At 24.5% G+C, this 24114-nt stretch overlaps 1 protein-coding gene across 8 annotated transcripts in view; it reads right to left on the bottom strand.

The window, feature by feature from the left end:
* LOC136974841 (glutamate receptor ionotropic, kainate 2-like) overlaps nt 1–24114 on the bottom strand; it is a 71044-nt gene that overhangs the window by 25049 nt on the left and 21881 nt on the right. For all 8 annotated transcript variants that reach the window (XR_010880709.1, XR_010880708.1, XM_067269804.1 and 5 more), the window contains exon 3: nt 15518–15667. Coding sequence is in view for 6 of the 8 variants with exons in the window: in XM_067269804.1 (XP_067125905.1) it covers nt 15518–15667 (150 nt within the window). In the remaining 2 variants the exon portion in view is untranslated. The remainder of the gene's footprint in view (nt 1–15517; nt 15668–24114) is intronic.

The following is a 24114-nucleotide window of genomic DNA, read 5'->3' on the forward strand; positions in this document are numbered from 1 at the left end:
TATCAGCAGTTCTCTTCATCAATGTTTTTGTATGAGTTGAATTTTCCTGATTGGTATTCCGCCTGTTACAGCAAAGAATTCATATTTCATTTTCTTTAAACTTTCATTATAGTTATTTTTGTTTTCTTCTGATAAAAAAGATGCAGTGCTGTAATCTTAAAAACTATTTAGTAAAGTGTGCTAAAACATCATTATTGTTTTAATTAAAATAGAGACCGTATATTTACAAGATATAATCGTGCAATTAAAAATATACATTTCATTATTTTTGTAATTAAAATGATATATTTTATATAAGAAGCATGAATTATAGATATTAATTATATATTTTTAATATTTTAACTTTTTATATTTTACGAAAACAAATATTAAAAAGAAACAGAAAATATATATTTAAAATATTTTCTTTATTTATGAACATTCTATTCATAATTTAAATTTATTATTTTTTACACAGAAAAAGGAAAAGTGGTAGAAATAATTTAATAAAATGTATTTATGTTTCATCATAACATATTGGTCTCGTAATGGCATTGTTTCCTCTCTAAATCTGATAAGGTATCCTTTATATCTTTCCTGTTCCATTGCAATTGCTCTTTTGAGATTAATTCAGATAACTTCTATAATCTGGTATTACCCAAACATCTATATTTATTGTTTCTGTTTCAAATATTGGACTACAACTAAACTTTTTATTATACAAGCCACAAATATAACTTATTGTCAATTTCTACCAACTTTAAAAGTTTTCAGAATAAAATAACTATTGGAAATTTAATATTTTCTCTTCAGTTTAATTCAATTTCGTTATATATAACTCTCTAATACTTTTGCACGTTTCCGAAATGACAAGATAAATAGATTATTTACAAATGTCTAGTCTAAAAATATATATTACAAAATTGGTTTGTGTTTTAATCGTTTATCGAATTATTCAGTCAAGGCAATTAAGATCCTGGATAAGAACTTATATGTGCCGAAGAATAATTCAAATCAAATTTAAATGATTTAACTAGTTCGATAGATTTATGTTAATATTCTTTAAATTGTGCTTAGTCTCACCCTCATTAAGGTATATATACAGCAAATTGCTAGAATCGCAATTTGGTCGTCTCGTATCATTAGGACTATAAATGGTTATAACATTAGCTTAGGGTTTAATATGCTAATTTTGAAAATTACTTTCAATTTGTTGAACTTAAAATCATTCTTCATTACAAAGCTTCAAGATTTATTTTATTGTTATGTAGATTAAAAATAATTATTTTGTAATGGCTGAAATTCCTACATTTATAATGCATTGGAAATATTTGATAGCGTTTTCATGAATATCTTGTGATTTATTTATCGTAATAGAGAAAGCAGCATAAAAATTGTACGCATTCAACATAAATTTATGCGTAACTTCACTTGGATCATACCTTGTTTACATATTTCTATATGCATGGATTTTGAGTAGTTCCAAATTACTTTTCACAAAGTTTAGAACAATGCAATTTATTTTTTAAAACAGCTCTTTATAAATAAAATCATAAAATAGCATATTTTATAGCAATGTGAATTAATTTGTGGCATCAAATGCAATATAAAATTTGAAATGGGTCGCTGATAAGTGGTAATATCAATTACTTTGCATTTTAACATTTATTGCGAACCATCCAAATTACTTAAGTTTTTATTCTGACTTTTATTTTTTAAATCTCGTTGTTTTTTTATTAATAGTTAAACAGTAGATTAAAATACGCATAAAAATTTACTGAAAATTAATCAGGACTGCGATTGTTTTGAAGATGGATTGAAAAATTAAAATAAATAAGATATATGATTATTGTTTCTACTCAATTAAGATTTATTTTTATTTAATATTCATTAAAATCTTTAATTTATAAGAATTTTACTAAATAACTTTGTAGTTTTTTATATCGCAGAAAGTTATAAATGATTACAAGAAAAGATTACATAGACATAAATACGCAAGAGCTCTTAAACGATGGTCTCATTTTCTACATAAATCATTTGAAGATAAAAACTTTAAGAAAATATTCTTTTATCTCTAGAGACATTTTTATTATATGTACAGGTACAGTACAGTACATAATGATATACAATATAACATATGCATGTAAGTATTATTTTATTATTTTACTTATTTAATGATACTTTATTTTTTAAAGAGAAAATGCGTAGCATACAATGCATTTTTAAATAAAAACCATTTAAAGTTTTAAATTAACTTTTTAATAGATTGAAAAAATGAATGTAAGATATTTAGAAAGTGATATTTGTTGTCTGAAGATAGGAAGCAATCGATCAATCTTAAAACATTCCAAGAATTAGGAAAGTAAAAAACTAATGTAATTATGAACAAGAGGCGTGCTAGCTCTTATATGAAACGTTCGCAAGAATAATTTTTTTACTAAACATATTTGAATTGCCATTTAAGCTAGTTATTAACTGAAACAATTTTGTTTTCTTTACTTCAATGTTTCTTCTACCGCAGAATACAAATCAAATAAATGACGAAACGTATGAAGTCTTATAAATAAAGAAAACATTTATTTCTCATATTTTTCTGGACTTAATTAGAAAAATTTAAACCACACAACTAATCAAATTAACATAAAATTGATTAAACTTAAATATTAATTATAAATTGAATTTACACATAATAATATTTATTTACTTAACCGTATAAAATTATTTGTATAGTTTTTTTACGCGGTTATTTTATTCTGTAATTTTATAACTGATTATTAATATAAACTTATATTGAAAAAGTCATTATAATATAATTATTTATAAAAGAATAAGTTCAAAAATACATATTTTATTATTAATAACATAAAAAATATCGTAAATATCAAATTTTATTCAAAGAAAATCGATTTTAAAAAATTTATGTATACATATATATGTGTTTTATTATTATTATTATTATTTTTATTTTTATTACTTCCACACTGTGGACTCTAAAAAAGGCTTTTTTCAGCCCATCTTGAGTTCAGCTAGGCTCACAATGGGAGGCGAGGGATGATCCGGGACAAACCAACTCCCAAAAAACTCGAAAAATTCCTGGCCCGTCCGAATTTGTTCCTGACTCCTCGAAAGCAATAGATTAATGCCTAACCGTCCCAGCCATCCAACCGGATTTAACATATTCATTCATTACTGCTATTTATAGTAAATTAATTACTAATACTGTTGTTTTAATATCATTTAAAAGTAAGCAGCTTAAATATGATGGAATTTAATTAAATATATCTAACTATTGTATCTAAGCAGTATAAAACACAACTTAAATTAAAAATTGAGAGAATAAACTAATTGTTAAATGATAAAAATAATTTATAATTTTCAAATCATTAAGTTTTTTTAGTTAATAGAGGAATTAACAGATGGCGCTATTCATTTTTTACTATTTATTTTAGACTATTGTTTTGATTTAAAAAAATATATATAACTTATTAGTTGATATTTTAAAATAGATACTGTATATTTATTAGTCCTAATACATATAATTTCTATATTAACACAGGCGAATCTCCTATAAAATGCACCTGTAAATGGCGGCCACTTTCAGAAACGTTTCTTTCCGAAATGTATACAAAACAACCTTCAAAACAGCCACCTCTAAACAACGAACATTTTGTATTTTTCCCTTTAGTGGCCGTTTGTCGGAGGTTTTATAGAGGTATGTAATTAGGAAAATTTAATTCTTTATCCTATTATAAACCAGATTATTAATAGCTTTTAATGTAAAATTCATATAGATAAGTATATTTTTATATCAGAAACTAAAGAAATTTATTATAAATTAAATTTATTAGCATTAAAGTGATTAAAGTAACGGTAAATATTCGTAATTAACTTTTAAACTGTACATTCATTAAATAATATGTTTAAATAATTATTAATAACACAAATTTAATGGGCCGCGTATTAATGTAAAAATTAGTTTTAAGAAAATTTGAAAGTTACAACTCCTAATCTTTGTTTAATGAATATTGGTGAAACTTTCTTGCTACAAAGTATCTATCAATTAGAAAAGTATCTATTTATTTGCATTAAATAGATTTATTACGTTTAGGTTCGATTAGATAATTCTGTATTTAGAAGATATCTGATATAGTGTTCGGAAGGGCCATTAAATTAATTGGAGTTTCTCAGTTGGACGATTCGCTTTGGTAGATTTGTCACTTCATCAAATAAATAGTGTCTTGTCACTTCTACAAATCTGTGCCAATGGGAAAATTTTAATATACACACATACACGTTTTATATTCACCGGTTTATATGTGACAAAAGTAGATTGACAGCTTACCAAAAAGATGTTTTCATCTTCAAAATATTTTATATTATTTACAAAATATGGATACTTTCCAAAAATGTAAACTTGTGCGTAAAACAGTACTTAAAATCTCATTTTTAAAATATTTTCCTTTAAAATATATAATATAAATGCATTTAAATTAATTATTTAGCTTCCTTGATTAAGTTTATAAAGTTTTAAAAAAATATATTTAAATTTAAATACTTCTCCATTAAACTTTTAAAACTATTTATCTAACAAACATGCAGAGTAAATAAGATTTAGCTGTTGCTAAATTAAAAATTAATTCACGCAAAAATTACATATGTATTTTTTTAAATTTAACTTTGTATGTAATTTAATATAGATATTATACTATAATTAAAAATCTTAAAATTAGATACAAAATGTATAATAATAACTTACGATAATAGCAAGCTTTGAGTTCAAATATTAATATTTTTAAGTACGAAATACTATAAGATGCTTTAAGGTTACAATGCTATTTATTATAAATGTGCAGCATTCAAAATCTACACAACGGTTGAGCGATTCAGCGTAACATTGCTGAATAGTATGGTCCCGGTGTGCCACCAGAAGCATCCGGAATCGATTCCCGTTGATTCTATTCTTCTATTTTTGCGATCGAACCAACACAACTGATCTGGACAGTTGCTGATAATATTCTGTCACATTCAACGTCATACAATTTAAAAGCGTAATGTACGCACGAAAAGATTGTACTTTTAAACGCTTCTGACTAATTTTTAGTTTTCAAACTGAAAATTATCTTATGACAAATCTGAATGCATAGGTCGGAAAATGTAATTATTCCTGTAGAAAAATGTATTAAAATTACTGCATTCGTTGGTGAAGAATAGAGTATTTGTTTTTTGCAGGCTATGCTATTCATCCATAATGTAAAAGATGCTGCAAAGGTTTCTTCGCGAATGTCTAAATCCTCTGATGAACCATTCATACAATTTCTCTAGAAGACAAATAGCATCTCGTCCTTGGTGGTTTGAAAACAATCAAAAATCACTATGTGCAATTTCCGGTGATTAAGTAAGATACGGTATCGTTCAACGTAGTGCTCTCCGAAGAATTCTTGCACTCGAATAATCTGATGCAACGAAGACAAAACTGTGATTAAGCAGTTCTGGGCATTTGTCCTGTAACATTGGCGGAAATTCTTTTCACACGACACGCGATAGCAGTAATCATCGGTGCCAATTGGCTCTTCAACAATATAATAAATGAAGTTGTTAACTTTATTCTAAAAATGGAAACCCGTACTTCAATTGTCTTTCTTATGCGATTTTTTCTCATTTTTAATATATCTGTATAAACACAAAGAGTAAACGCAAAAAACCTTTTAAAATGCAAAAAACAGCTCAGAGAGTAAGCCTATGCCATTTTAAACTAAAATTCACCACTTTTGCACATATATGGCCGCCACCAGCACATCAAAACAAGATCCATAACATTTCCTATTCTTTCATGACTACAAGAAACCTTTCTTTGGCTACGTGTTATATCTCCTTTACTTTCAGACTATGCATTCCGAATTATGAATTAGAGAAAAAAAATCCTTTATATTGAACGGAGTACAATATTTCGATCGAAACGTCTTCTCATTTAAACTTTTTCAATATCTTTTTTTTTTTTTTTTTTGTTCTCGGGAAATTTGGTCTGATTTCCTCGGGAGAAGTTGTATAAAACTAACAACATATATATATATATATACACACACACACACAAACATATATATGTGTGTTTGTTTGTGTATGTTTGTGCGTGTAATAATTTAATTTTATAGCATACGGATTTATTTCTTATTCAAGGAATAATCCTGTAGTTTCTATTTACCTCCATCTAATCGACATCACAAAAGATATCTGGAAACATTCCAATGTTGTGTAAATAAAATGAAGGTTCCACCGTCATATCTGTGAGATAGTAAACACGAACCTTTTCCTATGGTTTGGCATTTATCCAAAATGGATAAGAGACACAGTCCAAAGATATTGACCTCACGAAATTGAGAGCATCAAACTACGTGTTCCATTCTTATAACTCTTGTTCCTATAACTAATCCAATCTATTTCACGTTTCAACGGTATTCCAGAGATTCCATTCCATTTTTTCTTTTTCTATCTAAATATAATTTAAAGTTAGAAAGCTTTATTAATTAATGACGTTCGTAAAATGAACCAGTAATTGCAGTGACAATGGATCATGTGCAACAGAGCTCTAATTTTATTATTTACGATAAAGACATTTTGACAATAACTTACGTAACATATTTAACGCTTATTTTAACACAAGCTATTTAAAATTAACTACAGTCAAAATATAAAAATTAATAAATGTATTTTATATATTACATTATTTAAGAAAGGTCAAAATTTAACTGAAAATTTAACATAATTTAAAATATTTTTATAAATTCTCTTCCTCCCTACGTAAATATTATATGAATATTCGGAATATTTTAATAAGAATTTCTCTTTTAACGAAATAAACACGGCAACGATTTCATTAGAAGCAACTGAATTTTAAAAGTTTTAAATTTTAATTAATAATATTTATTACTTTAAAATAAACTAATTTATATGCTTGTTTGTTTTAATAACGCATTTACGTTTAAAATAGTCTATGTATACGTACAAATTTCCATTAAACATGGGATTTTGTTAACTAATCCAACCTAAACAACCATTTTCAATTATTTCATTTCTAAATTAAAGTAGGCCTATTTAGGTTTTTTAATTTTATTACCAGAACAAACTTTGTAAGTTACGTAATTAATCTGCTTAATATCTAAAATGTTTTTATTTGAAAAGAAAACTTCATTAATCGCGCATTTGCTACTTAAACGCCTAAATTAATTTAAATTTACTTTGCCTTATAAATATATCAGAAAATAAAATTTTAAGCGCTCGCAATTCAAAAAATTACATTATAACGAAAGGAACGGAATTAAATTTTTTGTTTGTTATTTATATAAATAAATCATTTTTCTAAAACTTTAAAAATATCCCGCATTTAAACGCTTCAGTACATTTTATTAAAGAATGAATTTTTTAATGTATCAACTAAACAAAAAAAATATATATGAAAATGAATAGTTATTAATAGTTTTGCAAACTCGTTTATTGAAGTACAGCTTTAGTTTTTCATCTTTATGAAAGATTTTTTTTATTTTGTCGTCTCGGGTATTAAACTTTAATAAATTCTTCCAGAATCTTTGCATATTTTTAGTAAAACTCGTCTAAACTTTTCTTCCTTTTGGTCGCCACGGTTACATGTCACCAGGTATAGAAAATGAAGTATCATTAATATCGTAATCGGAAATGAGGCTCTATAATTAATAGGCTGTGTTCTGGAAGCCTCAACAGATGTTCCTTGGTCACTTAATGAGAAACAATCCATCGGATAATATAGGGAGGACATCAGTTCTATCGGTAATCCCGAGAGACAGCTTCGGTACATTGACTACGTTTTCCTCTAGATCATCCTACTTTCCTTGATTTATTACCGACCCTTCTCTGCTGATACTTTTAGAAGCTTTTTCGATCTGACAAGGAATATTTTTCACAACATTTTCAACCTCTACCATTCAATATTTATAACTTTATGAACAGCCATAAACGTTAGCGAATATAAACCAGTAATAAAATAACATCATCGATGCATACGTTTCTATATTAAATGTATTCAGCTGTAAATGTTATTAATTTTCCTCGAGTTTGATTCTCTTTTCAATGGCTTTATTCATTATCGTTCTGTCAATAGTTCGATAGAAACAACTCCTAAAATAGTTCAGTCGGCTATTGGTCAATTTAGTAAGTTTGTAACTGAAGATGAATAACATTTGAAAAGCAAAGTAGCTTCACGATCGTCGCCTTCATTGTATATTCAGACATCACTAGAAATCAATAGAGTATTGAATTCACTAGAACCTTATCACCTTCGCTTTCGGTTAAAAGAAAAGTTCTTAAACACAGTATAGTTAAATTTAGAAAGTTAAAAGATGGAAGGTTTAAAAAAATTATAAATCAAGTAATTTGCACAGTTTCAGAGACGTAACGAAAATAGTGCATAATCCTTCTGGCATAAAATCAAAGTGATATCTCTCGTGCTAGTTGCCACTTGCTAAGACATCAATCATCTGAGACGCCTTTTCCTATTATGGTTTTCTACATCAAAAATGTGAAAATTATGTCGTCATGCAGAAATTTCCATATTATAATGCAAAAAATGTACTTAGAAATGAAGTGAATGCTAGAATATGGAGCATCTTTTTTAATATTTACATATAACATAAGTTTCTTTAAATTTACCATAAAGTTAAACAGAATGTATAAAATATGAACGAATTATTTTCTGTGTATCTCCTTTAATATAAAATAATTAAATCGCTATATACGTTTTTCATTTTATTACAGAAATTTTAATATTTAATTCATTTTATTTATATAATTTTAAAATAAATATTGAGAAAATAAAGTCAGCAAAATACTTGTTTGAGAAAAGTTGATACAGGAAAATGTAACTCAAGGCATTTGTTTTTTCAAGCACATTTGATTAGATTTTCTTTTAAAACGACATCTTCAACTTTGACATCTGGTGTTTCTGCTAGAGGACATAAAAACCTGATTATCTGCGCTGTATCTGGAAGTATTACGATGTAATGCATGGAAGTGCCTTCAAACTTATTAAAATCCCGAGATAAGGATAGACTTTTCTTCCATTCTTTATATATCCAAAGCAACTAAAGTTGATATAGTACTTATTTGATTATAGGTATTCTATTTTCTAACGGTGTTCTGTTCGTTAAGTGTAATAAGATTACGACGCTTAATTTGTTTAATTTGATACACCAGTCTCTCTGCTTATTGCTAGCTATTAAATTAGTATTTTTACCAGTGAAAAGATGTTTTCTGAGCTTTTACGTTTAGAAGTTGGTAACAAATTTCCTCACTAATGAAGATTTTTTTCTAACTTTTATCTTTGATGGATTTTTACATAACTACCGAGTGCTTTACTACCGCGATTTTAATTTTGTTACTTTCTTTCTTCGCTGCGATAGCAACTCATTCGGTTATTGTCAACTTTATGGCAGCATTTAATGAATGAATATATGCAAGACAGTTCTATAACAAATATCCATAAAGTCAGAAATTAAATTTTAAGTATAACTATCGATTAATGTTTTAAATTAAATATAATATTGATAATAAAAATATTATTTCCTAAGAGGTTTAATGTGTATTTTTTAATGCTCCATCAAACAAGATAACCGTGATGATAAATCACTTTTTACGTGACTCTATGCAACGAGATTAATAGTTTCTCTATGTTACATATAACTAAATTAATAAATCATTAAACAGAGTAAATTAATGGATATGTAAATGTTATAGATATGTTATTAATATACAACATATATGAGATTATTTCCAATTGCTTTAATTTTATCATTTGTATTCTTTGAGGGAAAGTATAGTAAACTGAATTAAGATAAATTAAAACTGTCTTCTGATCAAATTCAATTTCTTTCTTCTCAATTTTTCGAATTCGGTGGACATAATTCAATATATCTTTTGTAGAAGACAATCAAATGCCGGAGAAGTTCGCTCGAACTTTTCAGCAGAAGAAGCAGTAGCATTTCATTCATTATAATTTTTACACTTTATAAAGTCAAAGAAAAAAAAATAAATTTAATAAGCGAATATTTTGTAAATTAAAATATCCTACATTCCTTCTATAATGGAATTACTATAACGAGATAAGATTCATTCTTGCGAATTCCGAAAACGAATAATTTTAGTAGAAGGTAATTCAGTAACAGATGTTAGTAGTATGATTAGAATCAATAAGTCGGCTGTGTCATTTTATGATATAAAAAAGATATATATATATACACACATAGAAGAAGAGGAAGAAAAAGAAATCTGTGACATTGTACAAACGAGATTTTTTTAGTTTATTTGTCAGTTTTATATAAAAAAAACATTTTTTATCTTATACACTCGTCGTTAATGGAAAATATTAATTGCCACTAATAAAAGAAAGTTCTGTACACTCGAGAAATTGGACCAAACGTTATTACAATTTTTTTTTATTTATTTATCTGGAGCCTTATTTTTCTAAGCTCTATATCTTTTAAAATAATAAAAATAAAAATGTTCTGTATATATACAGCAGAAAAAATGTTTGTTGTATTTGTTTTGGAAGTTTATGTTTAGAGTTAATTTTTATCCAATTTGAAAGCAGTGCCTTTAAAATATATTATTTCTCTTTTTACTTTATTTCTGCAGGAAAATAATTTCTAAAAATATCACTTAAGGTCAAGAGCTGTCACTGAATTCTAAATAGTTATTTTATTCTTTCTTTAAAAAAGATTAAAATAATTTTAAGGTATTTCCATTCTTTTTCACCAGTATAAAATAGCAGTTGAATATTTCAAATGGTTGATATCAAATAAGTCATTTTTTAACACATGAAGACTATAATTATATAGTGCTTTATTATCAATATTGAATAAAATTATTTTATAAATCTTATAATATAAAACGAAGAAAACTTTAAGTATTAGGAAATCATTTTAAAATAAATTCATTCAATAAAAGCTGTTTTAACTGTGAAGAAAAAATAAGGAAGAGGAAAATTAAAAACAAATAAACGAGCAATTATTTTATTGTGACATCATCACAATGCCGAGATGTAATTTTTAATCATACTTTTTAATTTATTTAGTTTAAAATATATGCTGTTTTCCTCAAATTAGCAGTGTCTTTCCCCTGTACATCATACTTTTCATTTAGCAAACGAGTCGTGCCGATCATCTATCTAATTCCTTTCAGGGGAAAATATTTGAATTTAAATATCTTGATTTTCTCTTTGGATAGAAAATTCGTATATAGTAATTCAGGGTCTCCTGCCACTATCGTTTCCAAATATGATCTCGTTTTTTATTTATCTCGAGAGTAAGAAAAGACAAACAGACGGACAGGCAACAATGGAAATTTATAGATTTACAATTTTTTTTAAATAGCTCAATAAAAATTTTAAAAAAACTGTTTTAAAATTAAAATTAAAGTTAATTTTAATAGTATTTAACAGTATTAATATATAAAAATTTATATTTTTCTCTTTATAATGGCTTTTGATATAGCTTAAGTATAAAAACAATCATTTTAAAAACTTTATTATAAAAAATATTTGTTTAAAATATATACAAAACTTTACGTGATAAAAATGCAAGGTGAAATCAAATTTTCTACCTGATATTTAAATAAAAAAATTATTGAATTATTAAAATAAACTAGAAATTTAAGACGTTTGTAAACGGAAATGATTTATTTAAGCTTATGTATTATTCAATAATGTGTTAATTTCTTTTTTTTTTATTTAAAAGTGAATATTAAAATTTTATGATAACAAATCTTTCTAAGTGTTGAGTAAACTGGTATAGAAGATATAATGGAATCTATCAGAATAGATGTAAGAAAGAAGACAAAAACAAACAATCATTATAACAAAGATGAAATCAAAGGAAACTTCCCAATCATCAAAGAAAACAGAATCGATCAAACACTTGTAACAAAAATTCGATATATGCTATGGATTTTATATGTTTTATCACTTCAAATTTATGATTTACATGTATTTTTATCAATTATCTGATGATAGAATTGTTCTTGAGCAACTTTAAGAAGTCATAACTTGGAGAAAATAAATTTTAAAATAAAAATAAATTGTTATTATTTCGACAAGAATGATTAAAATTAATTAAGTTTCGTAAATTATTCTCAACACATTTCATTTTGTGATTTTAAGATAATAATTTTAATCATATCAAATTCTGCTTACGTATTTTAAAATATTTTTAAATGAAATTTATTTTCAAAAAAGATTTTCTTCTCTCTAAAAACACTTAAATCATTTTATGCAGCTTTAGGATATTATCATGCTTTAATAAAGTGTTTTTAAATTGAACAATGGCAAAAAAATTATTCATAAGCTTACGAGTGTGTATTATTATGATACAATTTTTAAGTAATATTATTTGAAAAAAAAAATTTAAAAATTAAACAATATTTTAAAAGATAGAGATGTAAATTATTTCTGTTTTTGGCTGTTTAAAAAACAAATTATTAAGGATGAGATTAGAAATATAGATTTTAATAAAACTGCATAAGAAGCTACATTGTTAATAAGCGAATTCATGAAGATGCAGCTGGCGATGAGTAGTTCAACAAAAAAGTTAAACAACATTGATATTCTACTAAGAAAAACGATCGAATGCTTTAATTTAATTACTAATTACAATATCTTCTAAAATAGAAAAGAAATCGTTTGAAATATTTCTTTCAGAAAACAAAGTATAAAAAATATTTGAAAAAGTCATTTTAGTTGTACGTTTGTAAGCATTGTCCGTAAGAGTTAAACATTCTTTATAAAAATTCATATTTTATATTCTAAGAATATATTGATTTATCAAAAAAGTAAAAGTATGAAAACCGTATTTTTTAATAATATGCACTTTATAAAAATTGAATCTTTCTTAAAAACACGTTTCTAAATTCAAAGTAAACCAAGACAAAGATGTTATTTCGGCATTGACGATGTAAAAGAAAGATGAACAAAAAAATTCAATATATATTTATATATACAAAAGCAGTTGTTTTTCAAAGTTATTTATAAATATTTTTGTTGTAAAAGCTATTATTTTGTGTTTTTTCATCCTTTTCAATTTTATTTAATTCGATATTTTTCGCTTTAAATGACATAGAAAACAAAAAAAGGAAACTAACTTAAATCAATTTTTCATTTCAACTTTTCTGCCCTTTTTAATTTCTATATGTTTTGTGTGAACAATCCTACTCGAATAATCGATAAAATAGTTTCTTCGTTTCACTTAAAAAATGTAAAATTATATAGTAAAAGTTATCAACAATTAAACTTTCACCACTGTTTAAAAGTTATTATACAATATTTTTATTTTATGATAAGAAGTTGACAAGAGTTTCGTCTTTTATGGGTATTTAAGTGCGGCAACTATCAAAACTTTAACAGTTTTAAGAATGTAATACGTAACTATGTGAATTATTGCTATGAATCCGAAAGGGAATGAGAACGTTTAAAATGTTTACTTAGAACTGTTATACATAAATGTTATAATTTGACTGCAATGCTTGGAAGTTCCTCTTTTGAAGTACAGAATTTAAACAATTTTACTGCGATTATTATAAATGTAACTAATGCATTTACAGTATTAATGATAGTTTCACAGGTATTTTATCCACGCGTAAAGTTTCGATCAACAACGTCCTTCCACGGAGATGGATTTGTGGTAGAATTGAATTACTTTTTTTGAAACTATTTTTGCTATTTTATGGGTCTTCACACCTCAAGGATCCTCGAGGCTTTGAAGATGACATTTTCAACTCGACATTCTTCACTATCACTTCTGTGTAAAAAGTATTCAAGAAAAACAACATGTTAGAAATGCAATCAAATGTTCTAATTTTATGGTTTTTTTCTCTCTTCTTCTTTATTGTTTTGCGTAAAATTTGTTTTAGAATAATCATTTATTTACTTAAATTTTGTGATAAACACTTTTATTCATTTCTTAGATTAACAAGGCTTTAATTTTGTACGTTTGTAAGTGTCGAAAAATATTTGTTTAAAATGAATTTTTCAAAAAATTTATGTATAGAAATTTGTAAACGAGTTTGGGATGTGGTTTCATCGTATTATTGTTCCTAAAGATAGGTGTGGTTTATATTATGCAGCACTTTTTGTAAAAGAAAAAGTTATATAAGCTGCAGATAAGTCTTCTAACTCATCGTACCTCTGCTGTATTTTACGTCAATTATTTAACAGAAACATTCATTACTAATTCATTGAAGGATTTAATAGCAAATTTAGTATCTACAGAAACAAATATATTTATTTATTAAACACACTTTCTTCAAGAAAACTTAGACTTTTTCTCTTCAAATCCTTCCATTACCAGCAATAAAATCAAAACCTTTAGTTTATATTTACTTTTAATGTAATAAAAAGTTTCTTTATAAAATGCATTAGTTTTAAATTTTTATTTTTTCTAAAATTTTATTTTTATTAATAGTAAATTAAATAATTTTTTATTAATTAAATTACTTATTAATAATTTTTTACAAAAATTAAATTATCAAATTTAACGTTCATAATAAACTTAATTTTCCCAAAATTTCGAATCTCCAATTCAATGATTTAATTTACTTAAGTGATTTATTTGTAGTAATTAAATCTAAATATAACAAATTTAAATGATATTTGCTTATTATATTTGTAAACAATTTTGTTTACAATATAATAAGTATTAAAAAAAATTAATGTATAAAATCTGAAATTAAAAACATCAAAAATATAGAATTTCTACATTTATATTTATAAAAAGTTTCCTTCATTATTATTATTATTATATATCGTTTTAATTAAAATTTTTATTAATTTTTAAATGTTATTTTATAATTAATTTTGATTAAAATTATCGATCGTTTTATGCAAAACGAAAACAATTTTATATTACGTTTAAATCAACCATTAATTAAACAAAAAAGTTAAGAAATTTAATATACATTTCATATTTAAATTACTTTAAAGTGTATGATATAAAAATAATCAAATTTGTTATATAATTTTAAAAGTTCAAACGTTTTTTTTAACTTATTCGTACACATATATGTATTTTAAGAAAATTCTAAATGGGAAAGTTATTTTTTAAAAACAAGAAAAAAATTTGTAAAAACAATATTTTATAAGTAGGTTTCTTATTTCAAATATGCATATCTTATTTAAATATTTATAAAGTGAAGATATGTTTTCAGAATTATTACACTCGCATACATCGATTCTTCGTAAGACTTAAAAAATATATTTTTAATAAAAGTATATATTGCGTAACAAAGTTTATTTATATATCGATTTTTAAATTTATCTTAATTGCATTTTTTTTATATAAAAATATGTGAATAATCTTTAATTAAATTGTGTTAGCTAAAGCCAAGTGCCTATTTCCTACGATGTGGATTGCGGCAACAACAAGTGTCTATTATAAATATCAGGAAGACATAAATTTAAAAGTGAAAGAAAAGAATCAGATAATTGTTCGATTAAAACAAGAAGTGTGTTATGTTATGTTCATCTTACCTCTTTTTGCTACGCGAAAACTGTCATTTCCTTTCACCATTTCAACCACTGCTGTCAACGGTGACCATGACAGCAAAGAGCGATCTGAATTGATGCGATTTACAGCATCTTCAAAAGCTCGAACATTTTCGTCACTTTCGAACAAACCACCTGGAATTAGAAAAATTTAAATCGTTAAATTTTTTGTTATAAGAATGTAAAAGAAGGAAAAAAAAATGTTCGCAATATAATTGTCAAATTTTACTTATATAAACTGAACGTATGCATATTAATAATCGTAGAAAAAAATGCTTTTGATATATTAGTATCGATGCATTTTAGATATTTTTAGACGTTAAAGTATTATTAAATTTCGAAAATATTTCAGATTAATAGTTAATATCCTTGCTCACGATGACAGAGAATGTCAAACATTAATGGTTGTGAGACATGCATGATTAATACCATAATCATTCATAAAGATACATTAAAGAATCAATTTTTTGGTATAAAATTTTTAAATTATTCAATATTTATAGCCAGACATTTATCGTAAGAAATCAGAAAGTTAATATATATATAATAATAATAAAAATTTTACTTTTTGTTCTTTTCCTATTCAATAATATCCAAAAAAGTTTTTATAAAAAGTTTAAAATAAATTTATTCTAATGGTTTTTACCATATTTGATTATGTTAATTTCTAGAATTACACTAAACTCATTTTCAATTTCAGAATGGAATATAATAAAAAGAGAAAGAAATAAAATTTCATATCTGGTTTAGCAAATCCCGATATTAAATTAGGGAATGGAGAGGTTTAAAGAAAAATTACTCATCACAACTTTCTCATTTTCTATACTAGCTTTAATCTTGTTCTTGTAACACATCATGAAACACTCTGGTATCAAACTTGATCCACTCTGTAGGGAAATCTATTTGTCTACTGCGTGTACCATCTGAGGTCGCTTCCTAACTCAATTGCTTTTAGGAGCATGCACTACAGTCAGATACTGTTGACTACTCAAAATGAAAATTGCTGAAATCATAGATCAATTAGATAAAATTCGATTTCAGTTAAGTTCTTTCTTCAAAGGCTTATTTATGTCTCATGAGATAACAGATATGTCTACTCCGTTCAAAAATAAATATTATTGTATTAGATGTATATATATATATATATATACACGTGCATTCTAAATAGGACGAAATGTGAGAGTAAAATCTCCTTTTGAATGTAATAATATTTTCGGTAAGATTTACTCGTATATTTTATTGTAAATTTGTGCTGTAAATATTTTAAAATTTAATTAACTGTGATTTGTTTATTTTCTTAACTAATTTTATTCTCCATGTCTTCCAATATTCTACGCGAGTTACTGTTTCATTACTACTTCAATAGCATAAAAAATTATCTTTTTTAAACAAATAAATAAAATTGCTATTTAATAAACTAATATAGATTTTTACAAGTTTTACTACTTTAAATGTATTTTCTATTTTAATTTAATTTTCTTTTTCTACTTTTCGCTTTTTGATCTTTTATCCGATTAATAGTTTTGCAAATTGAACTAGTAAATATAATTGCAGAAAAGATTATTTTATTCTATAAATTTTAATGATTTTTTTCCGTCTTTATTGAAAATATATTATTTATAACTTGAAATATTGCTTTTATAAATAAAATAATAAACATTAATTTAAAAAATAAAAATGCAAAGATCATTAATTACTAGATATATATCACTTATTAATTAGCCAAGAAATACAAACTGAATAAATAAACAAGTTTTTATAACAGAAATAAGAAAATTCTGTTCGTTTTAATAATTTTAATCAAAGCGCTGACAAATTTATAATTGACATACGTTAAGAAAAATAAGAAAAATTTCTATTTGTATTGATTTTCATGCTTCGATCGCGAATAAATGTTAAATTAATCACAATAAAACTCTAAAAATGAATTTAAACTTGATTTATTTATGCTTTAAGAAAGTATATTTTAAGAAAACATTTTAAAGTATAAACTTTTTCGTTATAATAATTTTAGACTATTATATAATACATTATTTTTTACCATAATGTATGTGCTCTTATCAATAAAGTATTAATAAAATAATAGCTAATTAAAAATATCAGATATATAAGTTAGGCGTTTACAATCTTATATAATTTAAAATATATTATACAACTAGCAAATATTTTAATTTAAAATCAATTGAATTTCGATACTCTACAAGATAAAATCTAAATAAATTTAAAAATTTTTCACGTAAAGAAAAATGGCACCTCTTCCCGAAGAGGCTTCTCTTATAAACTAGTCGAGGTTTATTGTGGTTTATAAGAAAAGATTCTTTTTATTGAATAGAACTCGTAAAATCGCATAGGTTCTATATTCATTGATACTATTACATTAAATTTAATCTACGTATTCATCCGGTTTTTTTTTATAAACTCTAACTATATTAACTTTAATCAATTTATTATATTTAAATAATAATAAATTTTATAAATTTATTAGATTATTTATTTATAATCATTTAAATTTAATGTAATCACTTAAATTCTATATTCAATAATTTCATTACATTAAATATAATCAAAATTTTTCTTTTAAAGCACATTACTTCAGTATATTTTACAAAATTTATTAATATTTAAATATCAAATTCTTTACAAATTTATGTTTTATTTATTATTTAATCATTTCCATTTTAACCCCATTATTATTATTTTATTAAATATATTTTAATTGTTTTTTATATAAACAATAATAACTTTATTAGATAGGAATGTAAAATATTAATTTTTAGCAGCCATTTTTTTCTACATTGTATATCAACAAAGTGCAGTTTGAATTGTCACTATTTTGACAAAATATTTCTTATTTTATTTATTTATAATAGTTAATTTTGTGATCTTTACCAATTTATCTATTTTTTCGTCATAAAACATGATAAATCGCGAAGATAGCAAATTGAATAATACCGCAGTATAGTACTACAGTATATTTATCGATGTTCCAGATCTACATCTTTCTCTTAAGCTTTTATGAAAAAAATAGATCAAGATAAATATAAAGCTATTTTTTATGTCGTATTTCAATCAATCTTTTTGTTTCTAGTTTTATTTATTCTATAGAGCATTTTAACGAATTATAAACATTTTAAAAATCTGTTTGCAGTAAATTATATAGAAATTTACATTATATAAACTAAGGAAAATTTATAGGATTATAAAGTTCATTAGTTTTATGTGCTAAAATTATTATTACATACAAGTGATAAACACTGTAGCATTAAGTTTATATAAAATTCATTTATAAATTCGCAAATTCTCAGGTGCGTCGTTAATGGCATGCAAACATATTTGTTGTAATTTTAAATCAAATCATTGTATTCCAATTTAGTGTAATTATATGAAAATTCCGTTTATCAAAAGCGAAGAATCTTATACATAAATTAAAACTTTAATAATTCCATTATATTAAATAACTTTCGCGTAATTTTTAATATCCTATTACTTGAATGAATTGAATAATCTGTACACGTTTATACAGAGAAGAATTTCGTTTACCTGTTGGATTTGGCATTTTAGCATAATAGGTAAATAGAAGCACTAAGCAAATGTTACACGAGTTGTAATTATCACAAGATTGCCTATTCTGAGTATGTAAAGTGTCGCCACAAATTGTAACCATGGTTGAAATACAGTAACCTACAATAACAATTAAAACAACCTCTAACAGTTAACCCAAGTTGTCTATAGTTGTTATAGGACCAGACCACCACTAAAGTATCCGAGCAATAAGTGCTTCAAATGAATACTTTATAACAACGTTTATAGAATTCTGAATATCCTTTCTTACGTTCAAGCATCCATAATTGAAAAGTTTAATGTTAAAAGTTTATCATGTTTAATTTAAAGATAATTTTAAATTATCTTAAATAGTATACGAATTTAATTATTCAAATTAAATATAATATAATAATAACTTATTAAAATAAAATTTTTACATTGAATAAAGCATTCTGTCGTGATAAAAATGTGTTAAAGTGCTTTTAAAATCAAATTATCTAGGAATATAAAAAGAGTAAGGACATTTTAAAGGAGTCTAAAAAGTACATGCATATTTTGTAGTTATTGATAAAAGACCGTTGAATGACAGGCAAAAATTGTCTTTTCGAAATACAATGATAGATTGAGTCAAATAGCGTTAGAGTTCAGTAGCAAAATATTCAGTCAATTTTGATATAGAAGTATATGGTGAAAATTTTTATCGAATTTGTTCTATTGCATTCTGATTCCAATACATATTTTATAAACCTAATAACATTTTTAATATTTTTATAGAACTGTGTTAAAATAGAATATTTTTATTAATAAAAATGAAATGAATAGAACGAATTTATTATCGCTTCTTTATAAAAGATAAAAATAAATAATGAAAATTCTAATGGTCTATAAACAAAAATTAATTTTAAAACTTTGAATCTTTAAAGTAATTTTCTAGAGTCAATATATCTTAACTTACATTAATTCTTTTATTACATAACAAGTTAGTAGACGAATTATGTTTGTAAATATATCCTGACGTTCTTGTTTAATGTTTGAACGCCGTGCCGTTACTCGTTGTAACTTTATGTTTCTGTAACCCCTTATTATCGACAGTCATGTGATTATTTGTTATTTTAAATTCATGTTTTATACTTCGAATTTATATAAATTATTCTTCGCGCTTAACTACTTTTAATTCTGTTCTAAAATCTCGTTTATTATCATTTCTTTAAAATTTCAAGCCTAGTTTTCTTCTTGTAGCGCTATCTTCAAAAATGAATAATTCTTCTCCATCATATAAAAGCAATTGCTTATAAAACGTAGAAAATTACTAATTTTCATAAAGATATAAACCTCTGTAGAATAATGTTTTTTCTTTTGTATGTTTGTGTTTACGCTTTCCTTTCGTGTGATTCTTTTCTTTGCTTGTTTGTAAAGGAAAACGATACATATAAAAATTCCAATCAGAAATATCTGAAAAGAATTCATTAAAATCCTGTACTAATCTACGCCTACGATAATTGATCTACCTTTACTTAATATATCAAGTATTTTTAATCATATTGAATTAAGATCAACGTAAGATGTTTTATTTAATGGAATATCTTATGTTGAATATGTTTAGAAGTTTTCTTATAAAATAAATCTTATTAGTTTTACCTCATGATCTGAAGGTAACATCATTATAATTATACCACAAAATTTATAAATTTTTCGTAATAATTTTAAAATTGCTTTTAATAAAGCCAACAGTTTATTATATTATTTATAATGTTTAATATTCCTCTAATTATAAATTTCCAGAAAATATGCTTCCATTGAAAAATATTCAAGCTTATTTACATTAAAATTATAATATATTATATACTAAAATTAAATTTTTTTTTACATATTTTATTATTAAGTACACAATAAAAAATTTTAAAGATAAGAGATGATAGTAGAGTGAATTTTTAAAATAATTTAAATATTTATACTTCAGAACACATTATTTTTAATATTAGGCCTATATCTATTCAATATTCAAATTCTGATAGAATTAATGAATGAAATCCTAATTATATTTTGAGTTATCATAGACTCATATTTCCTAAATTTCGTTAAGTTTAAATAGCATATTAAACACTTTTAACGGTAAGAAAATACAGTATAATAGAAAACTAGAGGCTATCAGCCTATATCAGAACCGCAAAATTCATATCATACAAATTGAGCGATTTCATGGATAATCTTTTTTATAGATTCTTATTAGATCTTCTCATCGCTTCAGCTGTAACCTATATCTTTATATTGACTAATAAAAAACCCACAAATCTATATTCGTTCTCTATAAAATTGCTATTTCTTCGATACGTAGGCTACTAGCCATGGGCCTAGTTTTTGCTTGGCAAACATACAAATTTTTCTTTTATCGGTTGCCACTTCAATCATTTTGATATCAGGTAAGTATCGTCTTAACGGACTCTTATTCTCTCTTCTCTTTACATACATTATGTGCATAAAACTAATCTTTAACGGGATATTTAGGTATAGAGCCATAAATTCACATCTGTAGTCAAATCTGAAACAAGGCTAATTTCATTCCTTTCTATAAACGTTAAACACGTTCTACCAAATCCATTGTCTAAGTCGTTGGAAAAGTATCGCCAGATTAACGTTTTGGCTTTTACTGGATATAAAACGGAAATTCAATTTCCAGGCTGAGAACAGATTTTCACTTAGCTTCCTCTAAGTCAAAAATACTAGGTCATGATATCAAGAGTCGGAATCTTAATTTATTTGATTTATATTTGAGAGAACTAACTTAAAAATAAATATAATTAATTTAATGATAATTTAAATTAGAATTTTACATTTTATCGAAAGACTATTATTATCATAAAATAATTAATTCTATTTGAAGGAAAAAATGCCTTTGATTAAAATTGTAATGCAATAAAAAAATTTTATTGTGTACTTAATAATAAAATATGTAAAAAAAAATTTAAATTTAGTATATAATATATTATAATTTTAATGTAAATAAATTCTTAATGAACTTTAAACAATTTTGCTTGAATATTTTTGAAACTCCATTAAATAAAAGCCAATAAATGTCTTTTGTACTTCCTAAATGTATCAATTATTAAAAAGGGAATTATTCTTTATTAATAAAAAGAATTTGTAATGCATATTGACGATTATATCTTAAGGAAACTCAATCTAGAAGAGTAACCAATAAGAGCCAAGATACATCCTAAGACATAATAAATACAAGAGTAACGCATTGTGAATAATGCATGTTTAGATAGAATATCCAAGAGTACTTTTTCTAGCATTATACTAATCCTGACAATCACTTGAGATGCGTGCGTCAAAATTCGCAAAGGGTCAAGAATAGATTAGTGATAGGAAATGTGGGTATTTTTTCGTGATATCCTAGTAATCATATCAGGCATTCTTTATACAATAACTCAAGTGAGAAGTATAATAAATATTACAATACGACAATTTATTTTGTCTATAATCATTGAGATGATTACTGTCATTTTTATTTTTTTTACTATTTTTCTTTCTGTAAATCTGACACTTTCTTATACTGGTTTCAATAATATATTTATATACACTTCTTATATTTTTATCATAGGCGTAGGCATATTTTTTATAATTTAAAAAAATTCGAACGTTTAGCATTTCAAGTATATATTGATTTGTTATCAATTTATAAAGATTTTATTTAATAGCGCATCAAAATGATATTATTATTGATTATATTAGCTATTATAATTAAATAAACTCAATATAATATATATTGATGCAGAATACATAATTTATTTTCAACTAATATGCAAAGCGTGCCTATAATGTTGATATTCGATTACTTATCGACCGACACTTTAAATTATAATATCTTTACGATATTTGTGCTGTGAAGAAAATCTAATTCTTGATATTTTTATTTGGAATTATGCTAGAAAGTGAAAATATTCTTTAAAAATATTATATGCGAATCTTTTCTAATCTTTATGGATGTACTGTACTTATTGATTGGCTTTAAATGTTTAAAAATAATCATTGTTTTTTCGTGATTCGTGACCTTATACGTGATTCGTGAACTTATATTCGAAGTATTTTCAATATCTGCTGATCAAACGATACTTGTTTCTGCCAGAAAGATTTTGAAATACTATATTTGTAGAGGTCATCGAAATCTAACAACTGTATGTTGTACTGCTATTCAACTTTTAAGAAAATTTTACCGCTTGATTTTATATATTAAATTATAAATTACACCTGTTTAAATAACTAAAATATACATATTTAATATTTTTTTAAAAGTTTACTATAACAATTATCAATTTGTCGTAATATTTTTTTATATAAACAAACAAATATTTCAATAATAATCCACTTTAAATAATTTTATTTTAAATTTTGTTTTCTTTTTTTAAAGCAATATTTTAAAACATTTTTGTAATTTTAAATTACCAGACTTTATGGAGATGGAACTTATTTTTGTTTTTATAAATTCTATATTTTCTACATACGTAAAAGCAGTTTTAATGTTGTTAAATTGGATTGGGTAAACGAACTGCTTTCATATCTAAAGCTATTATTTATGTTTAATGTTTTCAATTTGTTTAATTTTTTATTAATTATCTATCTATACGGTAAGGAGAATTTTGATATCATTTCTATCTAAGATATTGAAACGAATAAAAAACAAATTTATTGAAAAATTTTCTAATAAATTTTAAAAAAATTTTATATAAAATTTTCTAATAAATTTGCCTTAGTTATATATATATGTATGTATGTATGTATATATATATATATATACAGATTGTATATTAAATGATATACGTGACGTGTTGAATCTATTAAAATCTGTCCAATAATGTATTCAAATTTATATCCACAGCAGCTTCATTTGATATTGTCTTTCTCTGTAATTTCACAAACATCTGCATATAATATAATAAGCATTGTCTTCTGTTTATAATTTGAAAACTGCTTCGACTGCACTTCGGATTCGATTCTGAAAGACATTGACAATAGTAGTACTCAACATCAGTTCAATT

The sequence above is a fragment of the Centruroides vittatus genome, unplaced genomic scaffold, assembly GCF_030686945.1.
Source record: "Centruroides vittatus isolate TY-2023 unplaced genomic scaffold, ASM3068694v2 contig_357, whole genome shotgun sequence".
In the NCBI taxonomy this organism is placed as follows: Eukaryota; Metazoa; Arthropoda; class Arachnida; order Scorpiones; family Buthidae; genus Centruroides; species Centruroides vittatus.